This window comes from Coregonus clupeaformis, chromosome 39, assembly GCF_020615455.1.
Source record: "Coregonus clupeaformis isolate EN_2021a chromosome 39, ASM2061545v1, whole genome shotgun sequence".
Classification (NCBI taxonomy): Eukaryota; Metazoa; Chordata; class Actinopteri; order Salmoniformes; family Salmonidae; genus Coregonus; species Coregonus clupeaformis.
The window spans coordinates 10,278,864-10,298,226 of record NC_059230.1 but is presented as its reverse complement, the minus strand read 5'-3'; the positions used below and the strand labels follow the sequence as shown (position 1 = coordinate 10,298,226).

General features: G+C 47.1%; 1 protein-coding gene across 3 annotated transcripts in view; it reads right to left on the bottom strand.

Annotated features, from left to right (window-relative positions):
• Positions 1-19,363, bottom strand: part of LOC121554604 (complement factor I) — a 137,496-nt gene that overhangs the window by 70,130 nt on the left and 48,003 nt on the right. For all 3 annotated transcript variants that reach the window (XM_045211890.1, XM_045211889.1, XM_045211888.1), the window contains 3 exons: positions 14,824-14,957; positions 14,626-14,729; positions 14,055-14,159 (listed from right to left, as the gene is read on the bottom strand). In XM_045211890.1, coding sequence (XP_045067825.1) covers positions 14,055-14,159; positions 14,626-14,729; positions 14,824-14,957 — 343 coding nt within the window. The remainder of the gene's footprint in view (positions 1-14,054; positions 14,160-14,625; positions 14,730-14,823; positions 14,958-19,363) is intronic.

Genomic DNA, 19,363 nt, shown 5'->3' with positions numbered 1-19,363 from the left:
TCCAGCCATTACCACGAGCCCGTCCTCCCAACCATCCACTCCAGCCATCACCACGAGCCCGTCCTCCCAACCATCCACTCCAGCCATCACCACGAGCCCGTCCTCCCCAATTAAGGTGCCACCAACCCCCTGTGGTTTCATCCCAGGAGCTATTGCTATTATGAACAACACCCCATATGGGAAGAGCTGGGTGGGATAGGTATCTGTCCTATTGGTCTGACTGGTTGTTTTCTTTAAGCAGGGCTGGGTGGGATAGGTATCTGTCCTATTGGTCTGACTGGTTGTTTTCTTTAAGCAGGGCTGGGTGGGATAGGTATCTGTCCTATTGGTCTGACTGGTTGTTTTCTTTAAGCAGGGCTGGGTGGGATAGGTATCTGTCCTATTGGTCTGACTGGTTGTTTTCTTTAAGCAGGGCTGGGTGGGATAGGTATCTGTCCTATTGGTCTGACTGGTTGTTTTCTTTAAGCAGGGCTGGGTGGGATAGGTATCTGTCCTATTGGTCTGACTGGTTGTTTTCTTTAAGCAGGGCTGGGTGGGATAGGTATCTGTCCTATTGGTCTGACTGGTTGTTTTCTTTAAGCAGGGCTGGGTGGGATAGGTATCTGTCCTATTGGTCTGACTGGTTGTTTTCTTTAAGCAGGGCTGGGTGGGATAGGTATCTGTCCTATTGGTCTGACTGGTTGTTTTCTTTAAGCAGGGCTGGGTGGGATAGGTATCTGTACTATTGGTCTGACTGGTTGTTTTCTTTAAGCAGGGCTGGGTGGGATAGGTATCTGTCCTATTGGTCTGACTGGTTGTTTTCTTTAAGCAGGGCTGGGTGGGATAGGTATCTGTCCTATTGGTCTGACTGGTTGTTTTCTTTAAGCAGGGCTGGGTGGGATAGGTATCTGTCCTATTGGTCTGACTGGTTGTTTTCTTTAAGCAGGGCTGGGTGGGATAGGTATCTGTCCTATTGGTCTGACTGGTTGTTTTCTTTAAGCAGGGCTGGGTGGGATAGGTATCTGTCCTATTAGTCTGACTGGTTGTTTACTTTAAGCAGAGCTGAGTGGGATAGGTATCTGTCCTATTGGTCTGACTGGTTGTTTTCTTTAAGCAGGGCTGGGTGGGATAGGTATCTGTCCTATTGGTCTGACTGGTTGTTTTCTTTAAGCAGGGCTGGGTGGGATAGGTATCTGTCCTATTGGTCTGACTGGTTGTTTTCTTTAAGCAGGGCTGGGTGGGATAGGTATCTGTCCTATTGGTCTGACTGGTTGTTTTCTTTAAGCAGGGCTGGGTGGGATAGGTATCTGTCCTATTGGTCTGACTGGTTGTTTTCTTTAAGCAGGGCTGGGTGGGATAGGTATCTGTCCTATTGGTCTGACTGGTTGTTTTCTTTAAGCAGGGCTGGGTGGGATAGGTATCTGTCCTATTGGTCTGACTGGTTGTTTTCTTTAAGCAGGGCTGGGTGGGATAGGTATCTGTCCTATTGGTCTGACTGGTTGTTTTCTTTAAGCAGGGCTGGGTGGGATAGGTATCTGTCCTATTGGTCTGACTGGTTGTTTTCTTTAAGCAGGGCTGGGTGAGATAGGTATCTGTCCTATTGGTCTGACTGGTTGTTTTCTTTAAGCAGGGCTGGGTGGGATAGGTATCTGTCCTATTGGTCTGACTGGTTGTTTTCTTTAAGCAGGGCTGGGTGGGATAGGTATCTGTCCTTTTGGTCTGACTGGTTGTTTTCTTTAAGCAGGGCTGGGTGGGATAGGTATCTGTCCTATTGGTCTGACTGGTTGTTTTCTTTAAGCAGAGCTGGGTGGGATAGGTATCTGTCCTATTGGTCTGACTGGTTGTTTTCTTTAAGCACGGCTGGGTGGGATAGGTATCTGTCCTATTGGTCTGACTGGTTGTTTTCTTTAAGCAGGGCTGGGTGGGATAGGTATCTGTCCTATTGGTCTGACTGGTTGTTTTCTTTAAGCAGAGCTGGGTGGGATAGGTATCTGTCCTATTGGTCTGACTGGTTGTTTTCTTTAAGCAGGGCTGGGTGGGATAGGTATCTGTCCTATTGGTCTGACTGGTTGTTTTCTTTAAGCAGGGCTGGGTGGGATAGGTATCTGTCCTATTGGTCTGACTGGTTGTTTTCTTTAAGCAGAGCTGAGTGGGATAGGTATCTGTCCTATTGGTCTGACTGGTTGTTTTCTTTAAGCAGGGCTGGGTGGGATAGGTATCTGTCCTATTGGTCTGACTGGTTGTTTTCTTTAAGCAGGGCTGGGTGGGATAGGTATCTGTCCTATTGGTCTGACTGGTTGTTTTCTTTAAGCAGGGCTGGGTGGGATAGGTATCTGTCCTATTGGTCTGACTGGTTGTTTTCTTTAAGCAGGGCTGGGTGGGATAGGTATCTGTCCTATTGGTCTGACTGGTTGTTTTCTTTAAGCAGGGCTGGGTGGGATAGGTATCTGTCCTATTGGTCTGACTGGTTGTTTTCTTTAAGCAGGGCTGGGTGGGATAGGTATCTGTCCTATTGGGCTGACTGGTTGTTTTCTTTAAGCAGGGCTGGGTGGGATAGGTATCTGTCCTATTGGTCTGACTGGTTGTTTTCTTTAAGCAGGGCTGGGTGGGATAGGTATCTGTCCTATTGGTCTGACTGGTTGTTTTCTTTAAGCAGGGCTGGGTGGGATAGGTATCTGTCCTATTGGTCTGACTGGTTGTTTTCTTTAAGCAGGGCTGGGTGGGATAGGTATCTGTCCTATTGGTCTGACTGGTTGTTTTCTTTAAGCAGGGCTGGGTGGGATAGGTATCTGTCCTTTTGGTCTGACTGGTTGTTTTCTTTAAGCAGGGCTGGGTGGGATAGGTATCTGTCCTATTGGTCTGACTGGTTGTTTTCTTTAAGCAGGGCTGGGTGGGATAGGTATCTGTCCTATTGGTCTGACTGGTTGTTTTCTTTAAGCAGGGCTGGGTGGGATAGGTATCTGTCCTTTTGGTCTGACTGGTTGTTTTCTTTAAGCAGGGCTGGGTGGGATAGGTATCTGTCCTATTGGTCTGACTGGTTGTTTTCTTTAAGCAGGGTTGGGTGGGATAGGTATCTGTCACGGTTTCGGCCGAGGCTGCCTCTCTCCCTTGTTCGGGCAGGCTTCGGCGTTCGTTGTCTCCGGAATACTAGCTGCCACCGTTGTATGTTTCATGTTCGTTTGCTTTTGTCTGATTGTTGTCACACCTGTTATAATTTAGTGTCATTAGTGTCCTATTTAGTTCTCGTTGTGTTTGTCAGGTGTTGTGTGTTATTGATTTTGGTCTGTCGTGTGTTGGGCTTATTTTCGCCCTTTCGCTCGGTTGAGCTTTCCTCCACTGCGTTGGAGCGTTACGCACCTGTTAGTGCGCTTTTTGCTATTTCGCCTTTGTGCGTATTTTTGCCTTTGGGCAAGTGTTGTCATTTTTCCTGTTTGGAGATTAACTAAAGTTGTTTGGACTATCCTTCGGTGTTCTGTGTTTGATTCCACCACTACACCCACCTACAGCACGCGTGACAGAATAACACACCTTTAATGGAATCAGCAGGAGCCGCAGCAGCCCAGACGACGCTGGAGGACCAGGTCCGGGAACAACGGGACCAGATCCTGCAGATGGGGACCGCACTGCAGGAGGTGATCACCACCATCCGAGGCTGGGGAACGCCTCCACCGCCACCCTCCCTGCCAGCACCATCGGCCAGTCCGCCCATTCCCGCACCGGAACCCCGAGGAGTCCGACTCTCGCTCCCGAGGGCCTACGAGGGAACCGCGGCCGGGTGTCAGGGATTCCTTCTCCAGGTGGAGCTGTACCTGGCCACCGTGCACCCGGCGCCCTCGGGACATGAGAGCGTGTCCGCTCTCTGTTGCACATTTCTGTATACCTGTGAGTTTTCCACAGGTAGCACCTCATTCCCAGCATAAGGAGCTGGAAGATTCAGGCGCGGCTGGGAATTTTGTTGATAAGAAGTTTTGTTTAGCCTTAGGGATTCCCCTTCTCCCTGTTGATGTCCCTTTCCCCGTTCATGCCCTAGATAGCCGTCCGTTGGGTGCGGGCTTGATCAGGGAGGTCACTGCGCCACTTATGATGTGTGCGCAGGGGGGTCATCAGGAGATGATTCAGCTATTTCTGATTGACTCTCCTGCGTATCCGGTGGTGCTGGGCATGCCCTGGTTGAGTACCCATAACCCATTTATTTCGTGGCAGGAGAGGGCTCTGATGGAGTGGTCTGCCCAGTGTGTGGGTCGATGTTTGGCGTTTCCGTAGGGGCTACCTCGGTGGAGAGTCCAAACCAGGTGCCCGCATTGCACGTTCCCCCTGAGTATGGGGATTTGGCCATCGCGTTTAGTAAGTCGAGGGCGACGCGTTGCCGCCCCATAGGCAGGGAGATTGTGCGATAGACCTCCAGGCAGGAGCTGCGCTCCCACGGAGCCATGTGTATCCTCTGTCTCAGGAGGAGAAGAAAGCTATGGAGACTTACATAGACGAATCTCTGAGACAAGGATACATACGACCTTCCACTTCCCCTGCGTCCTCGAGTTTCTTTTTGTGAAGAAGAAGGATGGGGGTTTACGCCCGTGCATCGATTACCGTGGTCTCAATCAGATCACGGTGAAGTACAGTTATCCACTCCCGCTGATTGCGACCATGACTGAGTCCTTGCATGGGGCGCGTTTCTTCACTAAATTAGATCTCAGGAGCGCGTACAACTTGGTGCGCATCAGGGAGGGCGATGAATGGAAGACAGCCTTTAGTACCACCTCGGGCCATTACGAGTATCTTGTCATGCCATACGGGTTGATGAACGCTCCGTCTGTTTTCCAATCATTCGTGGATGAGATCTTCAGGGACATGCAGGGGAGGGGGGTCGTTGTGTACATAGATGACATTCTCGTGTACTCGCCTACCCGTGTCGAGCATGTGGCCCTGGTGCGCAGAGTGTTGCGGAGGCTGGTGGAGCACGACCTGTATGTTAAGGCAGAGAAGTGTCTGTTTTTCCAGGAGTCGGTCTCCTTTTTGGGGTATCAGTTGTCTGCGTCAGGGGTGAAGATGGAGGTAGACCGGGTGTCAGCCGTGCGTAATTGGCAAACACCAACCACTGTGAAGGAGGTGCAGCAGTTTTGGGGGTTTTGCAATTACTACCGGAGGTTTATCCGGGGTTTTGGACAGGTGGCAGCTCCCATCACGTCTCTCTTGAAGGGGGGTCCGGTGCGTCTGCAGTGGTCTGCCGAGGCGGACAGGGCGTTTAGGAGGCTGAAGGACCTGTTTACCTCGGCGCCGGTGCTGGCACATCCGGATCCCTCTTTACCATTTCAGGTAGAGGTGGACGCGTCTGAGGCCGGTATAGGAGCCGTGCTTTCACAACGGTCAGGCGCGCCACCTAAACTCCGCCCCTGTGCTTTTTATTCCAAGAAGCTCAGTCCGGCGGAGCGAAACTATGACGTAGGGGACAGGGAGCTGTTAGCCGTGGTACAGGCCCTAAAGGTGTGGAGGCACTGGCTTGAGGGGGCTCAACACCCTTTCCTCATTTTGACGGACCACCGTAACCTGGAGTACATCCGGGCAGCGAGGAGGCTAAACCCTCGGCAGGCTAGATGGAGTATGTTTTGGACCCGGTTTACATTTAAGATCACGTACATCCCTGGGTCACAGAACGGTAAGGCAGATGCGCTGTCTCGGCGGTATGACACGGAGGAGAGGTCCGTGGAGCCCACTCCCATACTGCCGGAGTCGTGTCTGGTGGCACCGGTAGTGTGGGAGGTCGATGCTGAGCTCGAGCGGCCGTTACGCACCGACCCTAGTCCACCACAGTGCCCGGAGGGTCGGAAGTACGTTCCGCTCGAGGTTCGGGATCGATTGATCTATTGGGCTCACACGTCACCCTCCTCTGGACACCCGGGTATCGGCCGGACAGTGCACTGTCTTAGTGCCAAGTACTGGTGGCCCACGTTGGCAAGGGATGTGAGGGTTTATGTTTCCTCCTGCTCGGTGTGCGCCCAGTGTAAGGCGCCTAGACATCTGCCTAGGGGTAAGTTACTACCCCTGCCCGTTCCACAACGACCATGGTCCCACCTCTCGGTGGATTTCCCTTACTGACCTTCCTCCTTCACAGGGGAATACCACTATACTGGTCGTTGTGGACCGGTTTTCTAAGGCCTGTCGTTTGCTCCCCATGCCGGGCCTTCCTACCGCCCTGCAAACTGCCGAAGCCCTATTCACCCATGTGTTCCGGCACTCACGGGGTACCCGAGGATATTGTGTCTGATCGAGGTCCCCAATTTACCTCCAGAGTCTGGAGGGCCTTTATGGAGCGGTTGGGGGTCTCGGTGAGCCTCACCTCGGGTTACCACCCGGACAGTAATGGGCAGGTGGAACGTGTGAACCAGGATGTGGGTAGGTTTCTTAGAACATACTGCCAGGACCGGCCGGAGGAGTGGGCAAGTGCGTTCCTGGGCCGAAATGGCCCAGAATTCCCTACGCCATTCCTCCACTAACCTAACCCCCTTTCCAATGTGTGTTAGGTTACCAGCCGGTTCTGGCACCCTGGCAGCAGAGCCAGATCGAGGCTCCTGCGGTGGATGAGTGGGCGAGGCGCTCGGAGGAGACATGGAACGCTGCACACGTCCACCTGCAGCGGGCCCTCCGACGTCATAAGGCGGCGCCGATCTCCACCGCAGTGAGGGACCGGTGTACGCACCTGGTGATCGAGTCTGGCTCTCTACCAGAAACCTGCCCCTCCGCCTGCCCTGTCGGAAACTGGGTCGGCGGTTTGTAGGGCCATTTAAAGTCCTGGGAAGGTTGAACGAGGTGTGTTACAAATTACAGCTACCTGTTGAATATAAAAGTATTAACCCCTCGTTCCATGTGTCCCTTCTCAGGCCGGTGGTAGCTGGCCCACTCCAAGAAAGTGAGATCAGGGAGACTCCTCCGCCCCCATTGGACATCGAGGGGGCACCGGCGTACTCCGTGAGGTCCATCTTGGATTCGAGGACGTCGGATGGGGGTCTCCAATATCTAGTGGAGTGGGAGGGGTACGGTCCGGAAGAGCGGTGCTGGGTGCCGAGGAGAGACATTTTGGACCCGTCTCTCCTGACGGAATTCCATCGTGGGCACCCGACGCACCCTGCTCCCGCGTCCTCCGGGTCGTCCCGAGGCTGGAGTCGGCGCACGTCTGGAGCCGCGGCGTCAAGGGGGGTACTGTCACGGTTTCGGCCGAGGCTGCCTCTCTCCCTTGTTCGGGCAGGCTTCGGCGTTCGTTGTCTCGAATACTAGCTGCCACCGTTGTATGTTTCATGTTTGTTTGCTTTTGTCTGATTGTTGTCACACCTGTTATCATTTAGTGTCATTAGTGTCCTATTTAGTTCTCGTTGTGTTTGTCAGGTGTTGTGTGTTATTGATTTTGGTCTGTCGTGTGTTGGGCTTATTTTCGCCCTTTCGCTCGGTTGATCTTTCCTCCACTGCGTTGGAGCGTTACGCACCTGTTAGTGCGCTTTTTGCTATTTCGCCTTCGTGCGTATTTTTGCCTTCGGGCAAGTGTTGTCATTTTTCCTGTTTGGAGATTAACTAAAGTTGTTTGGACTATCCTTCGGTGTTCTGCGTTTGATTCCACCACTACACCCACCTACAGCACGCGTGACAGTATCTGTCCTATTGGTCTGACTGGTTGTTTTCTTTAAGCAGGGCTGGGTGGGATAGGTATCTGTCCTATTGGTCTGACTGGTTGTTTTCTTTAAGCAGGGCTGGGTGGGATAGGTATCTGTCCTATTGGTCTGACTGGTTGTTTTCTTTAAGCAGGGCTGGGTGGGATAGGTATCTGTCCTATTGGTCTGACTGGTTGTTTTCTTTAAGCAGGGCTGGGTGGGATAGGTATCTGTCCTATTGGTCTGACTGGTTGTTATCTTTAAGCAGGGCTGGGTGGGATAGGTATCTGTCCTATTGGTCTGACTGGTTGTTTTCTTTAAGCAGGGCTGGGTGGGATAGGTATCTGTCCTATTGGTCTGACTGGTTGTTTTCTTTAAGCAGGGCTGGGTGGGATAGGTATCTGTCCTATTTGTCTGACTGGTTGTTTTCTTTAAGCAGGGCTGGGTGGGATAGGTATCTGTCCTATTGGTCTGACTGGTTGTTTTCTTTAAGCAGGGCTGGGTGGGATAGGTATCTGTCCTATTGGTCTGACTGGTTGTTTTCTTTAAGCAGGGCTGGGTGGGATAGGTATCTGTCCTATTGGTCTGACTGGTTGTTTTCTTTAAGCAGGGCTGGGTGGGATAGGTATCTGTCCTATTGGTCTGACTGGTTGTTTTATTTAAGCAGGACTGGGTGGGATAGGTATCTGTCCTATTGGTCTGACTGGTTGTTTTCTTTAAGCAGGGCTGGGTGGGATAGGTATCTGTCCTATTGGTCTGACTGGTTGTTTTCTTTAAGCAGGGCTGGGTGGGATAGGTATCTGTCCTATTGGTCTGACTGGTTGTTTTCTTTAAGCAGGGCTGGGTGGGATAGGTATCTGTCCTATTGGTCTGACTGGTTGTTTTCTTTAAGCAGGGCTGGGTGGGATAGGTATCTGTCCTATTGGTCTGACTGGTTGTTTTCTTTAAGCAGGGCTGGGTGGGATAGGTATCTGTCCTATTGGTCTGACTGGTTGTTTTCTTTAAGCAGGGCTGGGTGGGATAGGTATCTGTCCTATTGGTCTGACTGGTTGTTTTTCTTTAAGCAGGGCTGGGTGGGATAGGTATCTGTCCTATTGGTCTGACTGGTTGTTTTCTTTAAGCAGGGCTGGGTGGGATAGGTATCTGTCCTATTGGTCTGACTGGTTGTTTTCTTTAAGCAGGGCTGGGTGGGATAGGTATCTGTCTGACTGTCCTATTGGTTGTTTCCTGCTTTGTTTTCTATATGTTTTCTTTAGGCGTCATGTGATGCGTTGAAAGTTCTGAGATTTCCTCTTGTAGGACAGATAGTATGTGAATCTGAATAGGGATTGTTTTCACTTTTCCATAGATGACGGTCATGACATTTTAGTCATTTAGCAGACGCTCTTATCCAGAGCGACTTGCAGTTAGTGCATCCATCTTCAGATTGCTATGACAACCACATATCAGTCATAGTGAGTACATTTTCCTCAGAGCTAGTAAGGATTTATTTTATGAATCAAAGTTTAATGCTGGTATTATTTTCTCCACGGCATGAGTGATAGCTCATAAACTGAAGAGAACTTATACGATAAGATTGATTGGCTTCTTTCTCTCCTTGATGCGTTTCCCACCTTTCCAATCCAGACCCAAACACACATTATTTGAGTTTCACACATGGGGACTTCATTAACATAATGTGGGATGTGACGGGTATATGGTCTTCTCTATTCTAAGGGAACAACGGAACAAGAATCTCAACCTACAGACACAGATAGAAGCAAGCAACAAGTGTAAAAAACAAACATGAAAGCTTAATTATAATATTAGTGGAATATGTCCATGATAAAAACAAGAGAATGGAATATAATTAGATCAATTAGAAAAAAAGATTAGTTGAGATGCAGCCACTACACACGTGTGGACGGCTATTTTATCAAATCAATATGGACAGCGCCGGTGCTGAAAGTTGATTAGTCAAATGAACTAACAATAGGGCTTTATTGGAGCACGAAGAAACAAGATGTGATCTTACATGTTTGACAGACGCAATTACCATTATCCATATATTTGTCGGTATACAGTGCATTCCGGAAAGTATTCAGACCCCTTGACTTTTTCCACATTTTGTTACGTTACAGCCTTATTCTAAAATGAATTGAATAGTTTTTTCCCCCTCATCAATCTACACACAATACCCCATAATGACAAAGCAAGAACAGGTTTTTAGACATTTTTGCAAATGTATTAAAAATAAAAAACAGAAATACCTTATTTACATAAGTAAATCCTGTTTCCATTGATTATCGTTGAGATGTTTCTACAACTTGATTGGAATCCACCTGTGGTAAATTCAATTGATTGGACATGATTTGGAAAGGCACACACCTGTCTATATAAGGTCCCACAGTTGACAGTGCATGTCAGAGCAAAAACCAAGCCATGAGGTCGAAGGAATTGTCCGTAGAGCTCCGAGACAGGATTGTGTCGAGGCAAAATTCTGGGGAAGGGTACCAAAACATTTCTGCAGCATTGAAGGTCCCCAAGAACACAGTAGCCTCCATCATTCTTAAATGGAAGAAGTTTGTAACCACCAAGACTCTTCCTAGAGCTGGCCGCCCGGCCAAACTGAGCAATCAGGGGAGAAGGGCCTTGGTCAGGGAGGTGACCAAGAACCTGATGATCCCTCTGAGAGCGCTCCATAGTTCCTCTGTGAAGATGGGAGAATCTTCCAGAAGGACATCCATCTCTGCAGCACTCAACCAATCAGGCCTTTATGGTAGAGTCGCCAGACGGAAGCCACTCCTCAGTAAAAGGCACATGACAGCCTGCTTGGAATTTGCCAAAAGGCACCTAAAGACTCTCAGACCATGAGAAACAAGATTTTCTGGTCTGATGAAACCAAGATTGAACTCTTTGGCCTGAATGCCAAGTGTCAGGTCTGGAGGAAACCTGGCACCATCCCTACGGTGAAGCTTGGTGGTGGCAGCATCAAGTCTGGCCTGAGTTTGTCTACATTAAGTCTGGCCCGGGTTTGTCTACATTAAGTCTGGCCTGGGTTTGTTTACATGATGTCTGGCCTGGGTTTCTGGGTTTGTTTACATTATGTTTGGCCTGGGTTTGTTTACATGATGTCTGGCCTGGGTTTGTCTACATTAAGTCTGGCCTGGGTTTGTTTACATGATGTCTGGCCTGGGTTTGTCTACATTAAGTCTGGCCTGGGTTTGTTTACATTATGTCTGGCCTGGGTTTGACCAGTGACGATGTTTCACCTTTACTAGCCTGTTCAACCTCTCTTTCGTAACGTCTGAGATCCCCAGAGATTGGAAAGCTGCTGCGGTCATCCCCCTCTTCAAAGGGGGTGACACTCTAGATCCAAACTGTTACAGACCTATATCCATCCTGCCCTGCCTTTCAAAAGTATTTGAAAGCCAAGTTAACAAACAGATCACCGACCATTTCGAATCCCACCGTACCTTCTCTGCTATGCAATCCGGTTTCCGAGCTGGTCATGGGTGCACTTCATCCACGCTCAAGGTCATAAACGATATTATAACCGCGATCGATAATAGACAGTACTGTGCAGCCGTCATCATCGACCTGGCCAAGGCTAAATAGCCTTGGTTTCTCTAATGACCGCCTCGCCTGGTTCACCAACTACTTCTCAGATAGAGTTCAATGTGTCAAATCGGAGGGCCTGTTGTCTGGACCTCTGGCCGTCTCTATGGGGGTGCCACAGGGTTCAATTCTTGGGCCGACTCTTTTCTCCGTGTATATCAATGATGTCGCTCTTGCTGCTGGTGACTCTCAGATCCACCTCTACGCAGACGACACCATTTTGAATACATCTGGCCCTCCAGCAGGTACAGTGGGGAGAACAAGTATTTGATACACTGCCGATTTTGCAGGTTTTCCTACTTACAAAGCATGTAGAGGTCTGTAATTTTTATCATAGGTACACTTCAACTGTGAGAGACGGAATCTAAAACAAAAATCCAGAAAATCACATTGTATGATTTTAAAGTAATTCATTTGCATTTTATTGCATGACATAAGTATTTGATACATCAGAAATGCAGAACTTAATATTTGGTACAGAAACCTTTGTTTGCAATTACAGAGATCATACATTTCCTCTAGGTCTTGACCAGGTTTGCACACACTGCAGCAGGGATTTTGGCCCACTGCTCCATACAGACCTTCTCCATATCCTTCAGGTTTCGAGGCTGTCACTGGGCAATACAGACTTTCAGCTCCCTCCAAAGATTTTCTATTGGGTTCAGGTCTGGAGACTGGCTAGGCCACTCCAGGACCTTGAGATGCTTCTTACGGAGCCACTCCTTAGTTGCCCTGGCTGTGTGTTTCGGGTCGTTGTCATGCTGGAAGACCCAGCCACGACCCATCTTCAATGCTCTTACTGAGGGAAGGAGATTGTTGGCCAAGATCTCGCGATACATGGCCCCATCCATCCTCCCCTCAATACGGTGCAGTCGTCCTGTCCCCTTTGCAGAAAAGCATCCCCAAAGAATGATGTTTCCACCTCCATGCTTCACGGTTGGGATGGTGTTCTTGGGGTTGTACTCATCCTTCTTCTTCCTCCAAACACGGCGAGTGGAGTTTAGACCAAAAAGTTCTATTTTTGTCTCATCAGACCACATGACCTTCTCCCATTCCTCCTCTGGATCATCCAGATGGTCATTGGCAAACTTCAGACGGGCCTGGACATGCGATGGCTTGAGCAGGGGGACCTTGCATGCGCTGCAGGATTTTAATCCATGACGGCGTAGTGTGTTACTAATGGTTTTCTTTGAGACTGTGGTCCCAGCTCCCTTCAGGTTATTGACCAGTTCCTGCCGTATAGTTCTGGGCTGATCCCTCACCTTCCTCATGATCATTGATGCTCCACGAGGTGAGATCTTGCATGGAGCCCCAGACCGAGGGTGATTGACCGTCATCTTGAACTTCTTCCATTTTCTAATAATTGCGCCAACAGTTGTTGCCTTCTCACCAAGCTGCTTGCCTATTGTCCTGCAGCCCATCCCAGCCTTGTGCAGGTCTACAATTTTATCCCTGATGTCCTTACACAGCTCTCTGGTCTTGGCCATTGTGGAGAGGTTGGAGTCTGTTTGATTGAGTGTGTGGACAGGTGTCTTTTATACAGGTAACGAGTTCAAACAGGTGCAGTTAATACAGGTAATGAGTGGAGAACAGGAGGGCTTCTTAAAGAAAAACTAACAGGTCTGTGAGAGCCGAATTCTTACTGGTTGGTAGGTGATCAAATACTTATGTCATGCAATAAAATGCAAATGAATTACTTAAAAATCATACAATGTGATTTTCTGGATTTTTGTTTTAGATTCTGTCTCTCACAGTTGAAGTGTACCTATGATAAAAATGACAGACCTCTACATGCTTTGTAAGTAGGAAAACCTGCAAAATCGGCAGTGTATCAAATACTTGTTCTCCCCACTGTATATCTCACTGGTCATTCCCAAAGCCAACACCTCCTTTGGCCGCCATTCCTTCCAGTTCTACATTTACATTACATTTACGTCATTTAGCAGACGCTCTTATCCAGAGCGACTTACAAATTGGTGCATTCACCCTATAGCCAGTGGGATAACCACATTACAATAGTATTTTTTTTCTTTTTCTTTTTCTTTTTTTTTTTGGGGGGGGGGGGGATTACTTTATCCTATCCCAGGTATTCCTTAAAGAGGTGGGGTTTCAAATGTCTCCGGAAGGTGGTGAGTGACTCCGCTGTCCTGGCGTCGTGAGGGAGCTTGTTCCACCATTGGGGTGCCAGAGCAGCGAACAGTTTTGACTGGGGTGAGCGGGAACTATGCTTCCGCAGAGGAAGGGGAGTTCTCTGCTGCCAATGACTGGAACGAATTGCAAAAATCTCTGAAGCTGGAGACACTTATCTCCCTCACTAACTTTAAGCATCAGTTGTCAGAGCACCTTACCGATCACTGCACCTGTACACAGCCCATCTGAAATTAGCCCGCCCAACTACCTCATCCCCATATTGTTATTTATTTTGCTCTTTTGCACCCCTGTATCTCTATTTGCACATCATCTCTTGCACATCTATCATTCCAGTGTTAATACTAATTGTAATTATTTTGCACTATGGCCTATTTATTGCCTTACCTCCATAACTTGCTACATTTGCACACACTGTATATATATTTTCTGTTGTATTTTTGACTGTATGTTTTGTTTATTCCATATGTAACTCTGTGTTGTTGTTTTTAATCGCACTGCTTTGCTTTATCTTGGCCAGGTCGCAGTTGTAAATGAGAACTTGTTCTCAACTGGCTTACCTGGTTAAATAAAGGTGAAATAAATAAATACATATTCACCTTATGCAGATCTCATCTTTAAGGGGATTAGCAGTTTAACAAAAAAACACTGATCATCTAGAAAATCACTATATAAATTGAATAAATCAATTACTTGTGGTGTATGATGACGTTCTTAACAGGAACGATATCTGTTGTTCCCTGATATGATCTCTTCTTCCAGAGACTGAACTTGATGTGGTACGCCTCTGGTTTGGGCCTAGATAGAGAGAGATAGAGAGAGAGAGATGGAAAGAGAGCGAGAGAGAGAGAGAGAGAGAGAGAGGAGAGAGATAGAGAGATAGAGAGGAGAGAGAAAGAGAGAGAGATAGAGGAGGGAGAGAGGAGAGAGAGAGAGAGAGAGAGAGAGAGAGAGACAGAGAGAGAGAGAGAGAGATGGAAAGAGAGAGATTGAAAGAGAGCGAGAGAGAGAGAGAGAGGAGAGAGATAGAGAGATAGAGAGGAGAGAGAAAGATAGAGGAGAGAGAGATAGAGAGAGAGACAGAGAGAGAGAGAGAGAGAGAGAGAGAGAGAGAGAGAGAGAGAGAGAGAGAGAGAGAGAGACAGAGAGAGACAGAGAGAGACAGAGAGAGAGAGAGTGGAGAGAGAGAGATCAACCCTGCCCCAAAACACATACACATGCATGACCATCCCCCCCACCCCTATCTGTACAGTACAGTACCTACCTGACACAGTGAGCGGCGGTCAGGACCCAACATCCCCCGATGTATGCCCCCCCACAGTCGATTTTACCCCCCTCCTGTATCGCCACCTGCCATTGGATCTGAGTCTACGGGTCAGAGATTATAGGTCAGGGGCTAGAGGTGAAATTGGCTCAAACATCCGGAGTGAATGTGTGTTTGAAGAGTGTGTGTGTGACTCACTGGTTGGGCCGGCACTCCTCCCACCACTCGTTTCTGCCTTCCCCTGCTTCTCTCTCTGCTCTCCTCTACGGCTGTAGTGTTGGGGATGCCACAATGTATCTTCACTTCTTGAAAATCTCTGGCTGCTTTCACCTCTACAACACAACATGACAAAAAATACTACATGAATAGTAGAATATTACTGTAACTCCCTGGTTACTTTCAGATTTTTTTCTAGCACTGAATTGGTGACTGTTGCATGTGGGACATACTTTGAAGACGGTGCGACGTGTGAGAGAGTGAAGGGAGGGGGGAACCGCGAACTCTGAGCTGGCAACACTTGCTAAATCGTCAATTTGAAGTGATCGACAGTTAGGAACCCCGACCACCGTGAGGACAGCGAGGGATTTGGTTGTATGTACTTTGCTCGGACTGAGAGGTTCAACTGCCATCAACAGGCTGCATCTTTCTGCCTCTCCACTGTCATGAGTAGTATTGGATTCAGGAGGAAGGTGAGTTTACACTAGGTCATTTTGTTTGTTTTATTTGCTTAAAGGGACCCCCATTTTAAATATATATGAGCACTAGCGTCCTAGTATTGAATCCTGGTACCAGGTATAGAAACTAAATAGAAACGAAATGTCTATATTGGGAATTGAAAGGTGTAGTTAATAATTGTTGGTTCATAATATGATTCAAGCTTGAGCTTTTTAAAATAAAAACTGAATTGATTGAAAATGGTTTAACGTGTCGTTTCTGCTTATTCTTTATCAATTAATTCCCAAAACTGGCTGAAAGACCATGAACTCTGCATTAATGAGCTACATTTGCTTTAAACCACATATGAAAACGATATATACACATTTTGAAAGCTGAGAAACAGATCTTTCAAATGATATGACATACAATAGCACCACATCAATCAAATGGTAATCAGCCAAAGAACAAACACTTGTGAAAATGTGTATCTTATACGCAAATCAAAGCTTTTTCCCCAAACAACTGCCATTTATCCAACTTTCTAATGAAGATGGAGAAACACTTAGAGCATATTTGAGTCTTCCTTATTCTGTTAGGCTTGAAAATCAAAAATCAGAATAGTAAAACATTTTACTGTGAATGAGTTAAATAAGTTTTAGTGACCGGTGGTATTTTTCTAGAATTCTATGGAATGTTCTGTGATCAGACAATTTATCTGGATAGTATATTTAACACATATCTGCACCAAAAACAAATGACATTTGGTCTTAAATATTATTAGGAACCAGTAATATAATATGAATAAAACTAGAACTGCATTCTACAAAATATCACACGCACCTTGAACCCTCACCTTTGGTGAGTTTTGGTCATAAGGCATATTATAACAATAATTGTATTTTACAACTTCCATTTATTCTGTACATACATTCCCAATGCAATAAAATACAAATTAATTACTTAAAAATCATACAATGTGATTTTCTGGATTTTTGTTGTAGATTCCGTCTCTCACAGTTGAAGTGTACCTATGATAAAAATTACAGACCTCTACATGCTTTGTAAGTAGGAAAACCTGCAAAATCGGCAGTGTATCAAATACTTGTTCTCCCCACTGTATATTTATAAAAAAAATGTTTTACCCCATTTCCTCCCCAATTTCGTGATATCCAATTGGTAGTTACAATCTTGTCCCTTCGCTGCACTGCTTATTGACACACTGCTCGCTTAACCCAGAAGCCAGCCGCACCAATGTGTCGGAGGATCCAAGGTCAGCTTGCAGGCGCCCGGCCCGCCACAAGGAGTCACTAGAGTGCGAAGGTACGAGGACATCCCGTCCGGCCAAACCCTCCCCTAACCCGGACGACGCTGGGCCAATTGTGCGCCGCCTCATGGGTCTCCCGATCACAGCCGGCTGTGACACAGCCTGGGATCGAACCCGGGTCTGTAGTGATGCCTCATGGGTCTCCCGATCACAGCCGGCTGTGACACAGCCTGGGATCGAACCCGGGTCTGTAGTGACGCCTCAAGCACTGCGATGCAGTGCCATGGAACGCTGCGCAACTCGGGAGACACCTGACATGCTACATTACGCGTTAACTTGATGTATTTAGCTAGCTACAGTATTGTTCCCCTTTAATCTGTGGTATCATAGCTAGCCTGGCTCGCTAGCGTTATCAAATAATGTTGTATAACCAGAGATAGCTACTAGCTTATACCAGGTATCTACCTAGCTAACATACTCACCAACGCCAGTGGTTTGACGGTTAGCAGGCAGCAGAAGTCACCTTGTCGGATGTAATCCATTCCTGGTTATATTGTTGAAATGCATTGGAAAGTTTGCACTTTATGGAAGTCCATTTTCACTCATTTCTTGCAGAGCGAAATGTGTGTGTTGCACCCATATGCAGACCACAACGTGTTGTCTCTGGGCAATTGTGCATCAATGTCAGAGTTCAATTAAGCTGGCCCGGGTTGAACTGGTCTATGAGGGCGGAGCCGGTGTGGGAGGAGCGCTCTGCTCAAATCAAACAGCACCTCTTGGTTATGTTATCAACCAGGCAACATGATCCATCGTTCAGAAACATACAACATCTCTTTTCCACCAATATATATGTTAGAATTTTCAAAATAGTTTTAATTAGGAAGGCAGATTTTATCAAAAGCAATCACTTTGCATGTGAAAACACAGAATCCTACTAATTACTCCACCTACTTCACTTTTGTTTTAAGCCGACTTCGCCATCGGCCAGAACGGGAGGCAGCCCGGTTCCAAAACGAATGCAATCACTTTTCACCCGGTGCAAACTACGGCTACCCGGGAGGTGCAAACTACGGCTACCCGGGAGGTGCAAACTACGGCTACCCGGGAGGTGCAAACTACGGCTACCCGGGAGGTGCAAACTACGGCTACCCGGGAGGTGCAAACTACGGCTACCCGGGAGGTGCAAACTACGGCTACCTGGGAGGTGCAAACTACGGCTACCCGGGAGGTGCAAACTACGGCTACCTGGGAGGTGAAAACTACGGCTACCCGGGAGCCTTGGCCAGCCTAATAGAATCCCCTCACTGGCAGAAGTGGGCATGTAACCCAACCCCACAGTAAGTCGTGACAAACTCACTTACAAAACTCTGTTTTGGACAAGACTGACTTCATTACCAAAATGATCTGTAGCCCATTTAGACACTGGAATAAATCTTTCTGACTTATATCGATGCCACGTAGGCCGTTTAAAACCAGAGGAGTTGGTTCTAAGTGGCAGTTGACCTTTAATAGTTGGTTCTAAGTGGCAGTTGACCTTTAATAGTTGGTTCTAAGGGGCAGTTGACCTTTAATAGTTGGTTCTAAGTGGCAGTTGACCTTTAATAGTTGGTTCTAAGTGGCAGTTGACCTTTAATAGTTGGTTCTAAGTGGCAGTTGACCTTTAATAGTTGGTTCTAAGTGGCAGTTGACCTTTAATAGTTGGTTCTAAGTGGCAGTTGACCTTTAATAGTTGGTTCTAAGTGGCAGTTGACCTTTAATAGTTGGTTCTAAGTGGCAGTTGACCTTTAATAGTTGGTTCTAAGGGGCAGTTGACCTTTAATAGTTGGTTCTAAGGGGCAGTTGACCTTTAATAGTTGGTTCTAAGTGGCAGTTGACCTTTAATAGTTGGTTCTAAGTGGCAGTTGACCTTTAATTGTTGGTTCTAAGTGGCATTTGACCTTTAATAGTTGGTTCTAAGGGGCAGTTGACCTTTAATAGTTGGTTCTAAGTGGCATTTGACCTTTAATAGTTGGTTCTAAGTGGCAGTTGACCTTTAATAGTTGGTTCTAAGTGGCAGTTGACCTTTAATAGTTGGTTCTAAGGGGCAGTTGACCTTTAATAGTTGGTTCTAAGGGGCAGTTGACCTTTAATAGTTGGTTCTAAGTGGCAGTTGACCTTTAATAGTTGGTTCTAAGTGGCAGTTGACCTTTAATAGTTGGTTCTAAGTGGCAGTTGACCTTTAATAGTTGGTTCTAAGGGGCAGTTGACCTTTAATAGTTGGTTCTAAGGGGCAGTTGACCTTTAATAGTTGGTTCTAAGTGGCAGTTGACCTTTAATAGTTGGTTCTAAGTGGCAGTTGACCTTTAATAGTTGGTTCTAAGTGGCAGTTGACCTTTAATAGTTGGTTCTAAGTGGCAGTTGACCTTTAATAGTTGGTTCTAAGTGGCATTTGACCTTTAATAGTTGGTTCTAAGTGGCAGTTGACCTTTAATAGTTGGTTCTAAGTGGCATTTGACCTTTAATAGTTGGTTCTAAGGGGCAGTTGACCTTTAATAGTTGGTTCTAAGGGGCAGTTGACCTTTAATAGTTGGTTCTAAGGGGCAGTTGACCTTTAATAGTTGGTTCTAAGTGGCAGTTGACCTTTAATAGTTGGTTCTAAGTGGCAGTTGACCTTTAATAGTTGGTTCTAAGTGGCAGTTGACCTTTAATAGTTGTTTCTAAGTGGCAGTTGACCTTTAATAGTTGGTTCTAAGGGGCAGTTGACCTTTAATAGTTGGTTCTAAGTGGCAATTGACCTTTAATAGTTGGTTCTAAGTGGCAGTTGACCTTTAATAGTTG